This window comes from Rhea americana, unplaced genomic scaffold, assembly GCF_003343005.1.
Source record: "Rhea americana isolate MKP2758 unplaced genomic scaffold, rheAme1 scaffold_213, whole genome shotgun sequence".
Classification (NCBI taxonomy): Eukaryota; Metazoa; Chordata; class Aves; order Rheiformes; family Rheidae; genus Rhea; species Rhea americana.
In genome coordinates, this window is record NW_028186289.1 from 1,202,421 (window position 1) to 1,225,196 (window position 22,776).

Sequence of the window (22,776 nt, forward strand, 5' to 3'; positions counted from 1 at the left end):
AGAAGAAAGGCTAGTAGCAATTTGTAGGTAAGGTGCAGTTACACAGGAGACACTTTTACAAAGAGTTTCATCAGCTTAGTAACCTGCTTCCTGCAGCCAAGTTTTATACAGACTTACTCCGAAACTACAACCAGGAAATACATCAATTGGCAGTCAGGTTCAAAATAAAAGGAAACAAAAAAGGTTCTTAGATAAGGAAACTGCTTTAGGTTTTTACAAGGCTGGAAGACACAAAACATACATTATGAAACAAAGCAGTAGTAGAGACGTAGAGGTAGTCTAGTTGTTCATTTGACTGGGAGAGGTAGAAGTAGTGGAGAAAACAATGGCTGTGGCCAGTCAAAATCATAATTATCCCAAGTTTTTTTTTTTTTTTTTTTTTTTTTTTTAAAAAAAAGAAAAGATGCAACAAAAAACGATTCCCAGGCTGTGACTGCTCATTTAACCAGGGATTCAGTTTGCTTGCTCCTATTACTCATTTTCACATCAGTATATAAATTTCATTCGAAATATCCATTCAGGAGGGAGGAGGAGGGAAATATCCATTCAGGAGGGAGGAAGAGTGACAGAATAGTCCCAGAAATAACCACAAAAACAGTTTAACTACATTCTGTCATGTGTCAACTCATCTGTAAATCATACATTAAGATAACAAAGGTTAATAAAACCAGATGGGGCTCGTTTTCTGGCATATTGATACTGTACTATAACAACTAAAACAAATACATACCAAATGCTAGAAGCCAGTTAAGTCACAAATTCTGTTTTATCTACACAATTCTCCATGCAATTTCTTCCCGCAAGAAAAAAAAGACCAATTCTTTTAGAGATGAAAGCCACTAAAACATATCTTGCATACAGTCATCAAGTGTTAAAAACTTCGTATCTTAGAGTTAGTATCTGTGTATACAATCATACATAATGTTCCCTGGGATTGATGTAGACTCTTCCAGATCCTGAGCTCTGATGGTGTCTGCTACTCCAATTTTTGTAGTATGTTTGCTCATAAACAGGGTACATTTGCTGAAGACTCTCTTGCTCCTCGGGCTCTTCAGCCTCGCAGTTAAGTTGCRTCCCATTCACAGCTTTCTACACACACACAAAAATTAGTCAGGTTCAAAGTCCCTCAGTTCCTGTTGTTGTTACAGCTTTAGGCAAAATAAAAAGGTGCACAATCTCTGAAACAGTCCTTCAAATCAAGAAACACGACCTTAAAAATTCTAATAACTGAGAAACAAATTTAAACAAAACTGTTAGTAAGTACTCAGATTTAGCCTCAGTATTCTTATTTTAAAAGGAAGTTAGATTTTAAGGTTCACAATCTAAAAAGAAAAGCAAACTATAAAAATGTCTGTCAGTATTCCTGTGCTCTGTTATTTTATTCAGCAATAACTTTATCAAGTTTTAGTGCTTCCACACTGAAGCTAGTCAGCAAAATTACATAGGAAATACTAAGATATTAAAAAGATATTGACTTGTTCGATTTCAAGGATGGTAAACCCATACATCCAACAGTCATTGACTAGGATGGACAAACTCTGTTCTGCACAGAAAATATCCTTGTAAACTTATTTTAAGAAACAAGATAAAAATCAAAGCTTTGGCCAGGAATTTAATCCAACTTATTATTTACCATGTACTGCAAATTTCCAGAATCTCTCTCTCTGTACTGGCTTTGCGAAGCAAAATTTTCTTTCTGAAAGAAAAGTTACAGTGGAAGCAAGTCAGAATTCAACACTACAAAACAGTTTCAGTTTAAACAACCAGTCAGCATAAAATACATTGTGCCTTGTGAAGTGTCTTAACTGACCAACTCTTGGAATCCCTTTTAAAAGCTGATCTGATTAGTGGACGGAAAAAAATAGATCAAATTAACCAGTGTTATTTTCAGAAACATATTTAATTTTTAACAATACATTTATTTCAGACAAGTCAGCACAGGTTAAAAAACAAAATCAAACACGTATTATCAAGCTTTCACAATCAAATAGATAATGCTCAGTCTGATATTAGATAATTATTTAACTGAAAGATTTTAACTGGATATGACTGAGAGTGAAATGGATTTCATGTTTTTTTCCTCAATTTGATGAAAACTAAACAAAGTGCTCCCAAATTATTGAAAGCTTATAATGAAACTATTCAAAACATTCAACTAAAATTCTCAGCTAAAAGAAATTACCTTGTAACGGTACAATGAAAAGGTGTTTTCCAGTACAGTTGAATAGATTTTTTCCCCTTATTAGTAATAGCAGCAAAGACATATTTACAACTTATTTACTTAAGTTTATTTTATTGGTTAGTCTTCATACTGACAGTCCATACTCCCTAGACATTTTACTTTGAACTTCTCTTGAGCCTAAAACTTACCTTTCTGGTTCCTCAAAGTATACCCCTCTTAACATCAACCTCAGAGCTCTAGCAAGGCTTGGTAAGACGTACATCAGGAGCTAACTGACATTCAGTTCACAGCACGGGACAAGAGCTAATCACAAGAAAAAACATCCAACACATGCATAGCATGAACACATTCAGTGCCAGCTGTAGTTTACTCCTACTGCCATGCACTGCTTGCTAATAAAGAAATAGCTTTATGTAGCAGTAACTTGTCCTGCAACTCAAATAGGATTCCTTTGCTTGATTAAGACCATCAGTCCTTGGAACACTGGTTATATGTCAGAACCGCGGGCGGGGGGAGGGAAGGGGAAGAAAACACACACACATCCATACAGAGGGTCCTGTTATTTCATTCCCTATTTACAAAAGTATCATTAGAAATTTATATTCTATTTACATAAGTATTTTCAGAAAGTCCATTTCCAGCGGATACTTTGCATATTAATCATTTGTTTCTTATACGAATCAGGAGTAAGATCAAACCTAATAGCACCAATAGTGTACCTCAAGAGTTTCCCTTAAGAATTTACAGGTACATAGCAGCTGTACAGAGTGAAAGTCAGAAATGGCTTCTGCCTACTAGCTTTAAATGAATAAAACTATATGTCAAACATTAGCTAGGTTTTCTATGTATTCCATCTTTATTAGCAGGTGTGTCACTTCCTAAGTAACCACAGAGTTCCACTTTCCATCCTTATAAGTTCAAATAAGCAAGTCCAACACTGCAAAATATGAATGGCTGTTGTTGAAAAGGATCTTTAAATATCTGTAGCATATTGCACCTTTAACTGAATTACAGCCAGACTTTCATTTCTGATTAATGATCAAAATTATTATTTAACATCCTGTATTAGGCCAGATCTGTTTTCAACTCTACCTTGAGAGAAAAGATACTCATGGGCAACTGAAAGCTTAGTCAGCAAGTAAATAAATGCATCATAACCAACTAGATTGAAATAGTACAGCTCTAGTTATATAGTACAACTATAGTACTATAGTTGTCTACAGTACAACTGTTCAAGAGCAAAAAAAAAACCTTGGTATCAAGTAACTATTTAAAGCCCAGTTCAAAAGAATAAAAATAAGATCTTCCCTGAATAGTAAATGCAATATCTGAAAAACCATGCTGGTTAAATCTTTAAACAAAGATGAGGTTTGCCCTTTAATTTTGCAATTCTGAAAATTATGCATTAAAAAAAAAAAAAAAAAGCTAATCTCAGTTCACCTCTACCCTAAACAGAAAAGCTAAGCCAAAAGTTACTTTTACATTCAAAGACTTGTTTTAAGCAATACAGTGGAGTCTCAAACATTGCTCCCGTCACACAAGATGATTCCAGTCTTCCTCATGGAAAGTCTAATGCAATACATTACGAACAGAGAAGTGTAGCAGACAATTCCAGCACAGATCCATAAAGCAGAGTAATGGTTTGCAACCATTCAAGATGATATCAAAACTGACTGGACATTTAAACTTTAAAAGTGGAACTATGTGAAAGACTTGAGGAAACTGAGGTATGCAAATCAAAACACATTAGAGCCCTTTAAGACAAATACAGCATTATAAATATTGACTAGGCTTCAAAGCACTGAATGTATAATGACAATTTATTGCTATTAGCCACAATTTGGTTTCTATGATAAACACTGAATCAACATGAATTATAGTGGTCTGAACTCTTATCATTTGTTCTAGAGAACTGCTGAAACACAGCCATGCCTTAAAGTTAACAGCCAAAGTGAAAAGAAGTATTATTCATCCCATTAAAGCTCTATCAATCTTTATGGATCTAACGCTTTACTATCTTGTTTTACTATACTCCAAACTCAGGAGTTAAGTGCTGCTTTTCTCCTCCCTCTATCTGCTTCCCTTCCATTTCTTGAAGGAGAAGATTAAAAGGGACGTTTGGTCTACCAATAAAAGCTAGAAAATTGAAAATTGTCAGACCCAATGAACACTGGAGAGCTAAACAAATCTGCATGTATTAAACTAATATTACAGTAGCCAATTACCTATTTACAACAGTATCAGGAGTCAGTAAAATTCTCACATACATTTCAGAAACACCACTGATTTTTGTTTACTTCAAGTTTAATAAGAAATTTCTTCGTCACTTCAGCTGAAAGACAGGCAATATATGGAAAACTCATATAGTAGGTTTTCCATGTAATATCAAAAATTCCTATTTATACTGGCAGAAACAAACCCTAACAGAGCCACCCCAGAATAAATCAGTAAGAGTTGAACTTTGTGACCAATTTTACCAGCAAACTGCCAGTGGTTTGCAGAACAACTTAAAACATGCTCATGATGCATTTATGCTCCATCACAGATCTACTAGCACATGTTTTGGATAATAATTCTTTTTGCCACTTTGTCTGCCATCATTATGATGAAGTCAGTTTATTACTGAATGGACAACTTCAAACACAAAAGCTAGTCACCAACTCCAACTGCCGAGGTTAAAGAATAGCCAATTTCAATCATGAGCAAGTAACACCATTTAAGAATCACAGTTTAAGATTCAGCTTTCACTAAGGTATCATCACTCCTTAGTAAGCTCTTCCCTCTGTCACACCTCACTGCTAATAAAGCAGTGCAGCAAATCAGGCAAAAGTAATAGCTTTGCCACAAGTGGAACAAACCTTTTTCAACCACTCTACAGTGGTAGCCAAGATACTAGGTAGCTAAGTTGCCAGTCTTGCAGGAGGAAGAAAACCATACCCAACCTGTATTTATCAGTCTGTTTCACTGACAGGTTGATAACATTCACAGTGGTCATAAAGCCCATATTCTTACCTTCAGACTTGTTTTTCAAAAGAATCTATTTCAAGTCTCAATAATCTTTCAGGCTTTCTCCTCCTTCCCCTTTTCTTTTTCTACATTTGTTATTTAGTTCAGTTTTTAAAAWAACAGAGTTTAGTTCTTAACCTGACCTGAACATTCACTGTGAAACATAAGTTTTAAAATGTTACATTTTCTATGATTCTCCTTTCCCAATTCTTCCAAGCTGTTTCACTGTTTTTACAGATCTCTTTTTCCTCCTCTTACTCATCAAGTTTGCTACCTTAATTCCATTACAGTATTACCTTCTTCTAAAGTTGAACTGCTTTTGCTTCTCAACTACTACAATGCAATCTTTAGATTAATGTCAAGAATACGTGGTTTACCACTTACCAAAAAGAGAGATGCTGCTGACATGAATTCATCACACAAGCAGGTGACAGGCAGGTGAGGAACAAGAACACTAACATTATCATTAAAGGCTAATGTTATCTGGGCGGGGAGGAAAGAGGGGCAGGAAATCTGCCTGCTCTATCATTTCTACCAACAGTGGATTTAAACATGGCATAGACAAGCACTGGAAACAAGAATAGGAAGTTCTGGTGGGTCCACTTAGTATACTGAAATCAGGGAAATCTTCCCATACAGCATTAAAACACAACACTTTTTAGAGAAAGGAGTTGCACCTTTTACTGCCATGGAACATGTGACAGAACTCAAAACAAAGAGAAAACTAGTCTACTCAACAGTTTCAGATGCTGCAGTAAATAGCGTATCTATTTTTGTGCTTTGATGCTCGCAATAGTTTGTATAGTTATATCTTATAGAATTTTACAAAAGGAATTATGTACAGCATTGTGTTTTATTCTAAAAATGTTCCTTCCCAAACAGTCCTTTAAAATTCCAAGTCAGTATCTCACCTTCATCTTACATTCTTATCCTTTCCAATACAGAAATTCAAATACAACAATATTGCACCTACTCAGTCTATCACTTCTCATCTACCAGCATCCATCCTAGACAGTATTTCATTGTCTTCATACAGTCAGAGTCCATTAACAAAAATCACTCCTGTGCCTCATTTGGTCCCCATTAGGTCAATGATTTCTTCCACTTAGGTCCTTCATTAATATAGATGAGTTTATCTATATGCATTTTGTGCTTCCTTCTATTCCATTTTGTTTGCCTAAACAGCTCCTCAGTCTAAAGCAAACTATAATAATAATGATTTCTCTTTCATTTCAGAAGAGACAGTCTCATCCGTATTAAGGCTATTAGGAAAACAACTAGTAGAGTCCAAGAGAATCATAATCTATAATGAATCCCTATTATGCCAGATTTTAAAATACTGGTGGCCATCTTCTCAAATCTGATCTAGAAATATCACTATTCATAAAACCATAAAACTAAAAAAATACCCTTTGACTATGCTATTTCACTGTCTTCTTTTCTGTTTTGTGCAGAAAAACAAACATTAAAGAACTGCAGTATTTGAAAGACTAGCTTTGCTAAGTACATTAGGTATTCTTGCAAGATGCAAGACTGAGGTCAGTGTTCCCAAGGTTTCCTCCCCTCCCCCTTTCCTTTGAAAACACTTGCCAAGCTAGACACAACTCTGCTCCTTCACAATGTCAAAGGCTATTTTTTTTCCTCAGTCACATTTCTCAGCAAGCACAGAAGTCACTTTGAATAAAGTGATTTTTCTAACTCTAATAATTCAAAAGATTGCCTGAATYAGTGCCTTCTCCTCTACTCCTTTAATTAATACTATGCAACAAGATAATTCCTTTTTAAACTACTGAAGGTCTTCCATTGCTCAATTTCCTGTTGATTTACCTCAAAATTCAATTGCCAAGTTGACATTCCTCAGTTGCCAAGGACATAACCTTCATGCTGCTCAATAAAGACATTGCTCTTCTGCATTATATGCAAAAAGTAGTTTTGAGTAAAAGGACTCTATTAACAAGAACATTAGGAGAAAGAAAGATAAAAGCAATAGTTCTGTAGTTAAAGAAAAGAGTAGACAAAAGATGAACTTACACTGTTCAGAGCAAGTAAAACTGAAAAGGGCAGAACTATTTACTTTGTTCTGTTTAATATTTCTTTGTTTTGAACTTCTGCCCCACTATTTTAGAGTCATAAGTGAACCGGTTCTGTAAAATTCTGCAGTGAGTCACAGAAACACTAACTGGTTTCCATAAACATCAACATAAAGATATTATGGTGATAAATGCTCAGTTACAGGGTACTATACGTACATGAAGCTTATTATTTAACATTAGCACATAAACGCAGAGTAGATTATGAAAAGCATTTGCTATCCAGTATTACTAAATGCTTATAACATTCCTCATTTATTTTAATAATCAACCACTACCTATTCAGACATCAGTAAAATCTCTGTTAAACATTAACTGTTGAAACAAACAATAGACTTCCAGTTTTGTTAACTCTAAAATAATTCACAAGATCTAAAAAAGCTACTATGTATAACTTGGAAAATAGCTGTAGAGGTAATAATTTAAAAGTGTGCACATTACATATATCAGTTTAATGAAATTAGCTTAAATTGAACCAATTCATTTTCAATTATCAGATATTTTGAACATGCAGAAGACATTTCAGTTCATTCCCCTTTAACTTTGCTTTATATCTTTGAGTAGCTTATCATTTGCTCTTAGATTGAATTTGATTACCTATTGCTGTTGACAATGCAGCAACACCTTACCTGCAGCACCTTTCAGTGCAACCAAAAGCTTGTATCTGAACAATCCAAAAAACAGGCTTGCCAGCATACCACTCATTTTCATCTAGACAACATAATTCAAACAGTATTTGGAACATAAAATCCAAGGCTAGTAGAGTTTTATTCAAACAGGACAAGACATCGTAACAGGCTGCTTACTCTTGGGGTTACTGACTTCCTTTCCCTCCTAGCTATTCATGTGTTAGCTTATTATATGAAAATAACATAACCAGTAACTTCTTGGTTAAATCTAGTATTTTGACACTTACATTAAATTAAGCAGAAGCTCTTGCCTAAAGCAGAATGGACAGCACATTTTGATTACGAGTAATATCATTAGCAGATCCATCTTCCTCCAGTTCCATTTATTTTCAGATTTACAAAGCTCCACAGAAGGGATATAGAATATGTATGCTATCAGTATTACAGCAGCACCAATGATTTTTAAATATAGTTAACATCTAGCCTGAAAAGGAAGTGGATCATCTTTTGCTTCCTTTTCCCAAAACAGCTCATAACTGTATTTATCAAGTTTGAGGGACCCAACTATTCAATTCAATCTGTTTAGGGTCTTCCCTCTGTTTATAACTTTTTTTTTTAACATAAAACATTTTATTATACGTCTAATATATAGAATATAGTCAGTTTCAGCTTTTTTAGCTCCTTTATTATAAGCATTCAGCAATGCAGAACTCACGATAAGCAAATCCTAGATAGAATTTGGACATAGCGGACAGAAGTCACAGAAGGAGGCCAACAGGAGCTATACTTATGATTAGCCCTGTTAAGGGAAAAGAACTGCATTTCCTTCCATTGTCATTTTTCTACCTAGCAGCACTACATATGAGTAATAGATCTTTTACAATAATCTATACCTTGTGATTCTATAAGCAATATAATTTTTCACTGTAATACTTCAGCTCAGGATCTCATCTGTGATGGCAGGGATCAGTCAAAGTGAAATCTATAACACAGCTATGCAGAGGCCACTTCCCCACTATATACATACATACATACATATATATATATATATATATATATATATGAATTAAGGAAGATGGAACAAAAACCATTAAAAACAATTACAATCAAATTCCTACTAATATTGATGATATATGCTTAAAATTTTCTTCAGTGACAGCAGAAAACTAAAATCAGTATATATATATATATATATGAATTAAGGAAGATGGAACAAAAACCATTAAAAACAATTACAATCAAATTCCTACTAATATTGATGATATATGCTTAAAATTTTCTTCAGTGACAGCAGAAAACTAAAATCAGACTGACTGATTCAACGTATACCAAAAAAAAAAAATCTCGCTTTGGGGGCTACAGTTAGGACCTATGTAGTCTTCATAAGCAGACCGTTTCATTATATGAAAYGTAATAATCAAAACTTAAGTCAAGTAGTCTCCTGTAAATAGGTACTTTTGTGTCACCTAATACAAAAGTATCATTTTGAATTAATTCAATCAGATAACACATCTGGAGTTTCACAAGCAGCCCAATCCAGTGTAAGTCCATGTTCCAGATAAGAAAAACAGTCCTACAGTCCCTTGCTCTCCACTTATTTCAACTTTCTCTTTTGCTAGAATTAGCTTCCTAGTGTATTACCTCTCTGATCTAGTTAGACCAGACTGCAATCACACAAACACCAAATGATGGCCAAAAACCTCAGTACATAGAGGAAAGCACAGACCAATCCCTTGTTTAGACAGCTTTGCTTTAGATCATGTTAAGCTACTTGTGCAAATGCATTACAAGTTCAAGCACTTGTCACAGAATTGGCACATAGTTGACAAAGATCAATCCAAGGAAAGAAAAAAAAATAGTCGCATAATTGCCAGCATTTAAGAGTGATTTAGTGATCTTCACTGAGAATCAAAACAGTTCCCGAGTTATCCACATAAGAGCCAAAATTCCAATATATTCCCATCACTCAGACCTTAATAACATAAAAAAAGGCAGTTATTACTATAAGTCGCAGGTGCTCACAGGCAAGGAAGATCATGCTGCTAAAGTCATTCATAAAGGTTAACAAGTTTATTTGCTCCAAATATTGGAGGTCTTCCAAAAAAATCATTAAATTCTAAGGTGATTAGAAAACAGACATCTATAGCTTCTTTGGTTCAAGATTAGCACAGTCTGTTACACCCTATTAGGTATCCAAAAAGGATTTATCTGCCAGTTCCCCACCTTTAAGGATCATGTTAACACCAAAAACATAAGATTTGGGAACCCTAAAGATAAGGAAATCTTTTGGTTGTGAATTGAACAACTGTGTACATTATCAGGAAAAAAGACTAAATWTATATATAGATATATATAAGTATTTTAAAAGTTAACATTTCTCCTCAGTTTAAGATTGTAAGTAACTACCCACTCACCTGAAGCACAGCTTCTTTCTGTGGTACAGASAATGCTCTTTCTTCACAGGAGGAGGATGGCTTGTGAGTGGGTGGAAGATCAATCCTGTATTAAAAAAGAACAAAGTATAACATACCATGTTTTTGAAGTCCAACTGAAGGGTCAGTTAGATTTTTTTTTTTTCCAGCAGTCAAATCATACAAAGCTCACATTCAGGAACACACATTTTTCAGTCAGCAATAGCATGCACAAGAAATATTTTAAGATTAAAAACACTTGCAAAATATGGTTGATTGACTCTTGTTAGACCTGTAGTTATGATAAACCAATAGCTGATACAATTTGTAGCAACAGTCAATATGGACTTCTCCCCTGCTCTCCAATTCAAATTGTAAGCGATTCCTTGCCAAACCTTCTTTTGAAGGGATTAAAAATATATACTGCCTCTTAAGTCATGCTTAGCTTCCTCATTTCTTTTCAGAAAGAAGTGATTTTGAATTTATATGCCTTCAAAATGCTGTCCTGAAACTGATAGCTGAATGGTTTCTACAGGAACTCAATCATTAAAATACTTATGTAGAATAAATACATTTTCTGTGTATTTCTTCCAATTAAAAAAAAAAACTAGCATATACTTACACTTTGTCAAGATATGATGGCCTTTTCTTCCTTGGGGTCAGCAGCACTGTCACAAAGATGGTAATGATAAAAAGAGCAAGGACTGCTCCAATCACAGCCCCTGCTACAGCAACAGAAGATGTCTGCTTAAATGGCACATCTGTAATGTGATAGCACAGATTACACTTTTTTCTTTAAATAGTCTACATATTTTCAATACTCATAAGCATTTCAGTGTTGCTTTGAGAAACGTTTCTTCCTTTTATCATTAAGTAGTAGCCCTCTTTCCGCACTACCACTTTGTGGTCTTGGTTTCAGTTGCTCAATTCAAAAATTCATTGAATTAAAAAAGAGCTTAGGAATAATTGGTATCATTTCAAGAATCTCACTGACTACTTCTTAAGAAGTACTAGCTGCATGCTTTCATTTTCAAATTCAAAGATGCAGTTACAGAACACATGCTTTGCACTTACATGAGCAAGCTAGGTGTTAACTCAGAAAGACAGACAATTATGCTCTATTTACATTCTTTAAAGCCACTGCAGTCTGCCAGAAAGTGAAAACCAAAACTTACAATCAGAGAGAAAGATACACCGCTACAAGCAATGAACATGCAAATCCACTAATGCTTGGTTTACACTTACCAAAGCAGCCCCTAAGACCATCTGTCATCTCTAGAACTTAAAAGTTATCATTAGAAATAGTCATTTTTATAAACAAACTTTAACACTAAGCCCTTTCTCCAGTCATTTGCTTTCACTTTAGGAAGAAGAGATTACTATTATTATTTGATCTCAGCATTGTCAATCTCTACATTTAACAACTCCCATACTGAATTAAAACTTTGTCAATTGTAAAAAAGAATCTACTATGCTAGAAATTCAGTAAGTGTTTAAAATCTTTCAGAAGACTTGATCTATCGAAGACTATTAAACTAGAAGTTTGATATGTTAGCAAGTTCTAATTCAGTATGAGTGTTTAATATACTTTTAGAGAGCTAGCCACACTTATATTGACAGGCTTATCAAAAAGTCACACAACTGGAACAATTCATACTAGTTTCAACAAAACTGTTACCTGCAGAATATAGGCAAACATGCAGAAATAAGGAACTGCTCTGATGAGTATCATTTACTGGATCAGAAAGGTAACAGCAAAGGAGCTTAAAGGCAACACAACTCTGTAACAGGTAATGTACTTTTAATGGAGTATACTTCTATCATTTTCCTTCAGGAACAATAATACACTGTATTTCTCCAAACACCACACAATTCTCCTCCATTCAGTCTCTTACCAGAGGATGTTTTAGGAGCCTTTTCAGCTATACACTCTCCTACTCTATCAAAAACTAGAACAAGTATCAACCACTTGCATTTCAAATGCTGTCCAGCTTCTGAGCCAGAAAGCTGGACCATGTCACCTTTCTTCCATCTCACATTTTGGAAAAGCTCATTTCCAACCAATAAAGGGATTCCTGCCTCACAGCATATGAGACCTGACAGATTACTTTCATGATTGAAGTGAACTCGCATGAGTTGTTCAAATAGTAAAAATAGCTAGATAAGCACAAAACAATGGAACTAAGTGTGCTTTTCTCTCTCTTTAAAAAAAAATACTCCCCCCCCCCAAAAAAAAACCCTTCTTCCATTACCTTCAAGGTATAAAGCCATAGGTTAACAAAACTGGCAGGAAGCTAACACAAGCTTGATGTAGCCCATCCTCTTAAGTGATCAGTGTTCTATTTTAGGATATATTTGATGGAAACTGCTTTCCTGATATAAGCTTTATTTGATGTCACGACAATATCTTTTTCTCATGAAGACTGGGCACATGAACTGGCTTAAGATTAGTTTACACCAGATGCTATTTTGTTCAAGCAAATCAGTCGCAAGAAGCAGAGACAGTGTTAGGTTCAGAATTCACTGGCCTTGTGATAGCAGCTTCACTAGAAGAGTTTCTTGCCTACAGGTTTCATAGTGTACTATGGTTTGGAGAGGAAAAAAAAAACCCCAAACACTTTACAGTGTCTTTTCCAGAAAGTTTTGCAATAATGTTGAAACATCCTCAAGTAATATAAGTTCTGTGAAAATCTGACCATTGAATCTGGTTTTGGGTGATAGGACAACAACTCAAATCTCTCTCAACAGCAGCGGTCCTCTTGCAGCAAGAGTAGTAACATACAGGAACTGATAACTGCAATTATCACAATGCTCACTTAATTTGCTTTTGAATTTCTTGGCAAAAAAGTAGGTACAAAGTTAAACCAGTCTAACCAGGGGGCTGATCAAAAACCCAGATCATCTTGCCAAGCTGAACAAGCCAGAAAGCACTTATGATACGGTGCCAACTAAACAGCAGTTTATGAACAACTGGTCATAAATAGATGGGAATTGTTTATTCCAACAAATATGGTTAAAGTAAAGCTATAGCATTTGAAAACAAAATGGATTGTTTTTTCAAGACTCTGAATCCTAGATATTTTAAGCTGTGCATAATATACCRTTGTTTAGACAACACCTATTCCCAACTTATCATGCTCACCTGTTCACACTTTAAATTGTTTCTGAAGCCAGTTGTTTTGTAAGCTTAGGGTCTTTGAGGAAATACTAAAAAAAGCCCATCCTAGAGGTTTAATTTCTTTAGCCCCTTTCACCCAACTTTTGGTTTTACCTGTTCCCCTTCAATTTTATGAGTATCTTTCAAACATTTTTGAACACTACCTACGCTGGAGAATATAAGAAAAGTTTATTCACACAACAGCCATTTGTACTTACAATCAATTCTTTTTACAGCAGATATAATGTACAAAACAATGCAACACTTGTAAGCCCTATCCCTATATCAACTTCAACTCATTTGAACATTTCAACTTCTCAATCAATAGTAGTTAAATATTTTTAAACCAGAAAAAAACCCTCAAAAATCCACAGAGACACTAGCAAGATCTCATGTGGAGAACAGGTTTATGGTTATGTTTATTTCCAAGTAAGACCATCTTTTAAAGATGATATATCAAGTATTTTTTTGTTGTTGTTTAAGAGGTATGATCCCTTCACTTCAGAAATAATTTGGATCAAAACCTTCTACTAGAAGCAACTCCTTTCTTTGAATCTGTGCTCAAACTACTGATACACAGAGTTTTTTCTGATTTGCTACTGTACTGGAGACTTTTGTTAGTCACGTAACAGCACTCAGTTAATCCRTATGTGAACTTTAGTTGTTTAGGGAAGTTTTCTCATTTGAATTTCAAATAAAGCTGTTGTCTTATTTATTAAGAGACATGCAGTCATATGCAATCACAGTGTATTGTCTACAACACTCAATACAAATATTTTTGTCAAGCTCTAAAAGCTGTAAGCTACCAAATATCATTAGGATAGAAAAGAATTTCCAGCATGAATACTCATGAAGCAGCCATAATTATGGAGCCCACTTTACTTTAAATGTAATGGGTAGTTTTCCCTTTTTAGTTTTCAAACACTAATAGCCTTAAGTTTCATTTTCCCAGCTGAACATTTAAAAATGGCACTTCAGAGAAGTCATCTTTCTAATTCTGAATTTATCATTTTCTGTAATTCATTTGAAGTTATTTCATTTCTATTTCTCTCTACATAACCAGCAGAATTAGTTTGCTGAACCTGCTCAAGACAAAGTARAACTACTTCAGATCACAAAACAGATGTCCTATATAAAGATGCCATTTTAAAGAATACTCACTTGTTAAATCAATAACTATTTGCAGGGAAAACAAGTCCACTGCAGTACAGAGATTGTAGGGTATATCTAAACTTCTGTTCTATATATTCTGTAATAGCATACGTTTTTACTACATGAAGTAGCAATGCAGTGTCCACTTCCCTATTAATAACCTGAAGTTCTAGTCACCCTCTTTGAAGCAAGCATCGTATCTTTTAAAACTTGTTACCCAGAAGTACTGTAAAACTGCCATTTTAACTACATACCATGAAATCTCTAGCAAACATTGTTACACCTTCACATACTCGATGTGTTTTTGGCATCATGGAAAATATGCACGCTTGCTTGCTACTCCAACCTAGCAGTTAATTGGAGTTTTCTTCCTAGCTGTGTTCAATTCTCCACTTTTCACATTCAAACGTTGGATTCCCACAAAGTCTCATAAATGGGTCTTCAAAACTATTATGTGTACTTGCAAAGAAGTCTCATATTCAGTAATAAGTTTTGACAACCTGTCAAATACAGGCCTAACAAAATAACTCACTTGTGTATATATATATACACACACACACCAGCTTTTAGAAATCAAAGACTATAAAAATAATTTTCCGTATTTCTCAAAAGACAAGCCTTTGACCTGTTTACGCAGTTATTTCTCAAAGTCTTGTTCATAGATAAGTTATTTTCAGTGCAATGACTTAAGTACATACTTACAAGAAGGCTCATTAAAACACTTAAGAGGTATTTTTGTGCAGAAAACCTAGAAATAAAGCTTTGACTCTGCTAAAACTCATTTTAATTGGTAAAGTATTCACTATATCGAAGCACTAGATTTGTCACAGATGATCTCTAGATTTGAGTAATTCACTTACTGTTCTGCATTCATTTACTGTTCTGCATTACTAGATCTACCAGTTAAATGCCCTGAAAGATTATACTTGATCATTGTCTTAGGTAAACTTCTTTTTCAATCAGAAAGCCAAGAAAGCCACTTTTTATTCTTAATCAAGTCTGAATGCTAACTTTAATATAGCCTTTGTTACCTCTGACATAGACCAATATAAGCACTCTGCATTAAAATTTCGATCTTGAACAGTAGTACAGCATTGGGAGAAAAATAATAATTAAAAAAAAGCAGCTCAAATACATTTTCCCAGATTCAACATTTCCATTTGTCAAGTCACAATATAAAAAGCATAGGGAAAAAAAATTCAAAAAGTTTATTCCTCCTCACGTGTAAGTATAAACAATCTGAAAGTGACCAGCCAATGAAATGAATTGTAGGTACAAGTTTAGTTTTCAGTGGTTACTACACATACCACTCCCTCCGGGATATTACTGAGCCATCTATGTGAGAAACAAAGTCTTCTTCATTGTCATCATAACATTCACCACCCATATATTTCATCCCCAATGTTCCACCTTCATAATAATCCATTGGTCTTTCATAACGTTCCTGGTACCTGTTAATATTGTCTATATTGTTCCACTCTGGTTTTTCAGGGTCTTCTAAATAATCTTTAGATATTAGGCTGTTCATTGGATGTTTTATTTCTTTTTTTATACTGTCAGGGTAAGAGTCCACATCATCTGACTGAAGAACATCTATTTGAGACTCTTTTTGCATATCTGATGGTGGAATGTAGTTCTTAGCAAAGTAGTCACCACGGAACGTCCGTCTTCTCCTATAGCAGATAATTCCAACCAGAACACTGACAAGTATGAGGAAGAGGGCCCCCCCCACCGCACTACCGATGACGGTACCCCAAGTGTCTTCCTGCATTGCTGGCAAGGTTGATGTTGGGATATTTATTATTCTAGGTTCTGTTGCTAAACCTGTGATGCCATCAGTCGAAGGATGCCAGGGAACCGTGGGCAGTCGAGTGGTAGTAGTAGGAGGATCTAATGGAAAGAGCAAAGAGGTAGACAAGACACAGAAAAGGCACAGAATGTCAATGCAAGCTAAATCAGTTAAGGGTTTATAAGAAAGCCAAGTTGATGGACATGTTCTACAAGAATAGTTTTTCATTCTCAAGTTTATGGTATTAAAAAAAAATTAGTCTCTTGCATTTTCTACAGGCTTTGAATCAGCTTCATTTTATTGCATTTTATTTTGCGCTACATTGCAGCAGGATAGGGAGCCTCCTTTGTCATACAGGGTGGGAGTAACATTTAAATCATCATCTTGCCCTCCTCTCAGTAAGGAGGTGCAGCCTTCCTGCTCAGAAGTTCACTGCTCATGTTTACCTCGCCCACGGGAGAACAGTCTATTATAAAAAACGCGAAAAGTCCTATACCTTTCCAGGCAGCAGTTAGAAATACTGGATCAAACTGATTATGCCACAAAGCTATTTAACATCAAATCCCCTCTTCAGAAATTGTTCAGGACAATGAGCATAAGAATGAAAAACTATGAACTGTGTGCTAAGTCAACAGCACAAACTACTGATTTCAAGCTATTCTCTCCAAAAATATTTGTTACATTAATCCAACTTACACAGCTTCAAGTTGGGAATAGCGAAGGAAGCATAGTTAAAAATGTCATGTATAAATTTAATCTTAAAATAATATTATTCATATTTTAGCAAGGACTTTTCAGGATTTTAAGTAACAAAAAAAAACCTGGAACATTTGAAGTAAAAATGCCATCCTGCATTCCTCCTAAGAGTAATTTGATTCCTCGTGTGCAAAAAAAATTCCATATTCACTCCCCAGCATAATACAACCAATTTCACATCAGGTTGTACAAGTAAACAAGAAACTGCCAGCTACTGGGTTTCTCCAGTGGTCAGCTTTTTCCTTGTGTTCTTTAAATCAACTAGAGATTTATGCAGCTGCATTTAAGGCAAGGTTGCAAGCAATGGGCTGATGACAATAAGAAAGCTTCTTGAAATTATTTCAGACTGCAATGTTATATGCAACACCAATTTCATTAGTGTTGCACTGAACAAAAAAAATTCTTATTTTGCCTTGCCTGATGCAAGGTAGTTTTAAAATCAATAAAGTAAAAACTTGAAACATGTTACTGTAGCTTGAATGTTTTAGAGAGAATATTACATGGACAGCCAGCTACTTCACTACATGTTATTGAGTTAAATGAACMTAAGCAAGTTTCATGGAACCATCACTGTCACCTTACAGAGGCATGTAAATTTACCAACACAAGTAGCAAAACAGAACTGGAGACTGGTCAAACTTCCAGTTATTTGACAAATTTTAAGTCTGAAAGTTTGTAAACTTTTTAATCTTACTATTCAGAGATAGTCACTCAATTCTCTCATACCAGACAGAACTGCCATGTTTGCCAAGGCCAATACAAATCATACTTCAAACTGCACCTTACTGCTGAATGCAACACTTTCAACCTGACATAAGTAAAGTTTCATATAAATTTTTCAATGCACAATTATATGACCTTACCATGTAAAAAGAAGTGGTGATTTGTTAGGTATCTATACATAAATGATATTAATTTGACAGAAGACAGGAAACTGAACAAGATGCATAATCAAAATGAACAAAAGGAATTCAGATTATGATTTTAGTAAAAACAGATTTAAAGTGAGTTTCATACTTTAAGATGTAGAGATTTAGGAATCCAAATTTACAAGGGCTCCCACATCCTACAAATCCATAGCTAAAGAAATTAAATTCTGCTCTCTCTTCCTTGAAAATACATTTGCTTCAGGACACAAGGTTTGTTAGCTTTGTACATAAATTTTGGACAGGACCAGGAACACTTGCTTTTTTTTTTTTTTTTTTTTTTTTTTTTTTTTTTTTTTTTTTTTTTTTTTTTTTTTTTTTTTTTTTTTTTTTTTTTTTTTTTTTTTTTTTTTTTTTTTTAAGTAATTGGGCTTTGCAATCTGTCTTCCTCTAATACTGAGGTGTTATGCAGAATCCTCTATATTTTAAAAGTTCACAAGTATATAGCACTTGTTTCCTGGAAAGTTTAGTCATCACCTACGTAAAAATAAAGAGAGGGGCAACTATATGGTATCAGCTAGTGTTTTAAAAAATGCTTTTAGTTTAAAACATTTTTTTCATCCACCAGTTGYCAGGTTGTCTAGTTGAATTATCTTCAAGCACTAATTAACACATTAATCTTAAATTCACCACAAATATAATATAACTCAGGGGTCATTTATATGTATTCTTAGTCTATTCAGTGATGTCTATTGTCTACTTGAGTCAATATTTATCGTTGCCAAATGACAATATTAAAATCAGCTTTCCATGTTTACACAGCATTAAAAAAAAATCAGTTACAACTATGAACCTGTGAAGTTATCTAGAATTTTTTAAAAGAAAAACTAGACCTTTCCCCACTTCCTGCACCAAGTAAGTTTTCCAAAAAGAAAACAACAGTGGAAATAAGACCAGGAATGTCAGTAGAATTTCAAAAACTATGTTGCTGATGCAGCAAGTCTATGCAGCAGCAGAAGTTTACAATATACTTGAGGATCCATACACACCACAGAGCTGAGAACTGCCAAAATTTTGACAAATTTCATTGTATAATAATTAAGTGTGCCTTGGTTTTTATTTTGCTCTTACCATGTTCTGAGTCCCAATCAAATCCTTATGACATATACCCCCMATTCTAAAGATAAGGACAAGTGAAGACCGATAAAAAGGTTCTTGTAGTATTACACAGCTATTCCCTTTAGGTACAATAAATCCACCAGCTCCCTCCATTCATCAAAAGTAGCCCAACTTTCCTGGTTTGTTCCAAAGCCAGTCCTTATTAGTCTTCTACCAATAAATGCAAGATTTGCTTCAAGTAAAGCTCTAACACCTTCTCAACAAAGCACTGCAGTCTTTGTACAGTATCCTTAGCTTCCCCTCTACTATGTTTTCCAGACATTTCCTATGAAAAGTGGTACCAACTTTCAATAGTAGCTTTTCCCTACTTGAATCTGATATTTTTATGCTTCCCTTAAATGACTTCATCCAGTTTTCACAGCTCTTACAATGCAAACAACTTAATCCTAAGAACTCCTCTGCGTAAGGTAAGCTTAGAGACATTTGTTAAATATTCCAACTATATGCACTGACTGATCTCGTATCCTTGAACACTGTATCTCTCCCTCCGGATTCCCTTGCAGTACATCCTTGCTCAAGCGTCCAGGGCCCATCTTCTCTCCTGGGATTCAAAGTCAACAGAAGCTCAAGATCAGATGGATGGTCCTTAGTTCCAGACCGACATCTTCAAACAACTTCTGTTAGGTTATAACTTGAAATCAACAAGCATACCTTTTTATATAATTGACCATATGAGTCTAGAGAAGGAAATAAATTTCAACTACAAACCATTCTAGATTTAGCCCAGTCTGAAGTCTTTCAGGAGTAAAGTGACCAACTCTGTAGTCAGGAAAATCCCAAATATTGGCATATATTTCCTCCAAATAAAGTTGTTTCTTCAGCATTAAGAAAAAAGTCTTGGAGGAAAAGGTACTTTGTTCTAGTCACCAGGTGTTAATACTGATAGCCAAAGACTGTCTGGTTCCAAGAAAAAAAAAGGATAAAATCTAGTTCCTCCCTTATGAAAAACAAAACACAAACCCCGTATGTCATTCCAGATCACAATCTTGCTGTCAAATGTAACTGAAGAGTTTTAAGTGGTTACATTTGGCATTTTCCTTCTTATAGATTTTTTTTTAATTAAATTTAAAAGTCTTAAAATTCTCAGGTCAGAGAGGTTCATCCTCAAATACTGTTTCCAGATTAAAATGATCATCTTTAGAGATCACATTCTTCAAAAAAGAACATTTAAGACTTAACATCAGGACCTAAAAATGAGGTCATATCTGCTGTGATCAGAAAACCAATACCAAATTCCATTAAACTACATGTTCTTACTTAGGATGCTGAAGACTCTTCAGAAAATTTCATTTCAAGGGCAACTGGAGCAAGCCAAAGTATAGTAAACATGATCTCCTTGGCAATGGAGTTAGAATTCAGCTATAGGGCATCACCACTTCCTATCCAGTTCCGTATCATTAATCAATGTTCTTCAACTATGCCAATAGCTAATGGTGATTTAGTATCTTTCCGGAGGAAGGACAAGGAGGGGAAAGATGAACTATGAACCTCTTTCTACATCCCAGACACAGATGATCTCCACAATCACATAGAATTAATCCTAAACCAAGTTTCTAGCCTCAGATAGCCCCAAGTATTCACAAATGTGCTACCACTCGCTAATTTACATATTGCAAGACAAATATATCCTCACACATTGCAGGTGTCTGCTCTGACCATTGTTAGTGTTTTGTAGGGAGCTAGTCACATGCCTTAGATGAAAGCATGATGGTCTGAAAACAGTTATGCTCAAGTTCAAAAAAAAGGGGGGGGGGGGAGGAAAAAAAAGGGAAAAAGCAAATGGGAAAAAAGGCAGCATCTGTACTTTTCCCTCAACTACAGAGGCCTACAGAAATAAGGGAAGACCACAGTACAGCTTTGCTATTGGCTGACCATTCTTCCCCCCACCTTTTCAATCAGCTGAGTACCAAAGGTAGCTTTTCAAACTTCTATCACTGCAGCCTGAACACCACATCTCTGTATTGGTTAACTTGAGATTAATTATAACCAGACAGAGAACGCAGCAGATGCATCTTCAGAGTCTTGAACAGACACTGAATCCATTCTAGACTTTCAAATACAAAAGGACATTTAATTTGAGGTAGGATGCAGCATAACATTTCTTCAGGCTGAGATTGAGGGAGAACTGGAAAAGTTACATGTTCCAATTCAGACTCGGAATTCCTCATCAGTAAACAGACTACATTTCTGTCAGGAACTTACTCTGGAATACAGGTGAGAATCAGTGAAGAGTATCAACAAACATGTATTTAAAGCAATAGGAGTGAGACCCAAGAAGAACAGTTGCAATAATCATCTTTTTGTGGTTGTTGCTATCACTGAAGCAGTTGTCTCTGGGTTCAATAGGACTGGTTTCCCCCTACCCTCCAACTCTTCCTCTGTAGGTGGATTGATATTACTGATCAGTCTTCCATATGTAGCAGTAGTGCTTATAGGAATTTGATTAGAAGATTAACAGCTTTCGAAAAAGTCCAATTACAGTGTGCAACTTTGGACATAAGTTTGTACTAGGAATTTTCATAGCAAAAGTAGTTTTTTGTTTGTTTGTTTTTTTGCTGAACACTAGCAGGTAACAGCCAGAAAGCTACAGCTATGGTAATGCCTGATATTATTAGCCTGATAGTTAAAAATGACACTTGAACTCCCACATCACTTCCTTAACAGTCTGCAAGACAAAAAGCCATCATAATTATAACCCAAAAGTCAGTTGACTGTGTATAAATAACAAGATCTGAGGGGTTTTTTTTTGCAATTCTAATTTCAGAGAGGAAACGAAGTGGGTACACATGCATACACATAGGTATACTCATCTCTACTTCTTAACCTGCTGTTATTGCTAAGTTGCTCTCAGCAACTCTTAGGTGGTGTCAGGTACGAAAACCGAAGTGGTTGACACCACTTTTCCATGTAGCTGGTCATGACGAAGATAGCCGTTTCTTACGACAGAAGTTTTTCTGCAGTTAAAACTTTCACAGCAGGAGAAGTGGTCTTTCTATAAAAAAAAGGCTTTCTGAATGTCTAAAGTATGTCTGCCAGTTTAGAAAGTCATAATTGTTTCTCCAATCATTCACATCTTCAAGTTAGGAAGTGGGTAAAGACATCTAAGGGAGGCTCCCTAACCCTCCCAAGAAGCATCTTTTATGTGAAGGCTCCACACTAGCTTTAAGGATAAACTGAAGAGAATCGTAAGAAAACCGCTARTTTCCCCTCCCACACCGCCTGCCCCCAATCTGGCAGAATGATAGATAGAACACTAGGGATCAGCCTGAAGCAACGGTCTATTTCTTTCAAAGACATAGGTTCATTTTGACAGTTTGTTGCAATTCTGATCTGGCACAATCTCCAGGTACCAAGTATAGCTTTTTGGCATTTCTGTGAGAAATGAGAAAGTTTGCTGTTATGTACGTAATCAAGCTTGTAAGGAATATTCAGAAATAACGTAAGTTCAAAGRCTGTATGTTGGAAGTGTAGAAGTTAACAGTCAGAAAAGGAGGTCTCAAGACATCCTATCTAGCAGAAGAAAAAAGAGCTTATCAATAGCCATCCAAATATATTGTGA

The 22,776-nt window shown here is 35.2% G+C and overlaps 1 protein-coding gene across 4 annotated transcripts in view; it reads right to left on the bottom strand.

Annotated features, from left to right (window-relative positions):
* Nucleotides 1-395: 395 nt before the first annotated feature.
* The window catches only part of NECTIN3 (nectin cell adhesion molecule 3), a 62,592-nt gene continuing 40,211 nt past the window's right edge, over nt 396-22,776 (bottom strand). The window contains exons 6-9 of one of the 4 annotated variants that reach the window (XM_085304939.1): nt 10,941-11,043; nt 10,322-10,406; nt 1,634-1,696; nt 396-1,089 (exon numbers count right to left, since the gene is read on the bottom strand). In XM_085304939.1, the coding sequence (XP_085161065.1) occupies nt 913-1,089; nt 1,634-1,696; nt 10,322-10,406; nt 10,941-11,043 (428 nt within the window). In that variant the 3' untranslated portion in view covers nt 396-912. Of the gene's footprint in view, nt 1,090-1,633; nt 1,697-10,321; nt 10,407-10,940; nt 11,080-13,644; nt 16,518-22,776 lie in introns of those variants that run through there. The other 3 variants (XM_085304938.1, XM_085304940.1, XM_085304937.1) reach the window with 3 other exon arrangements.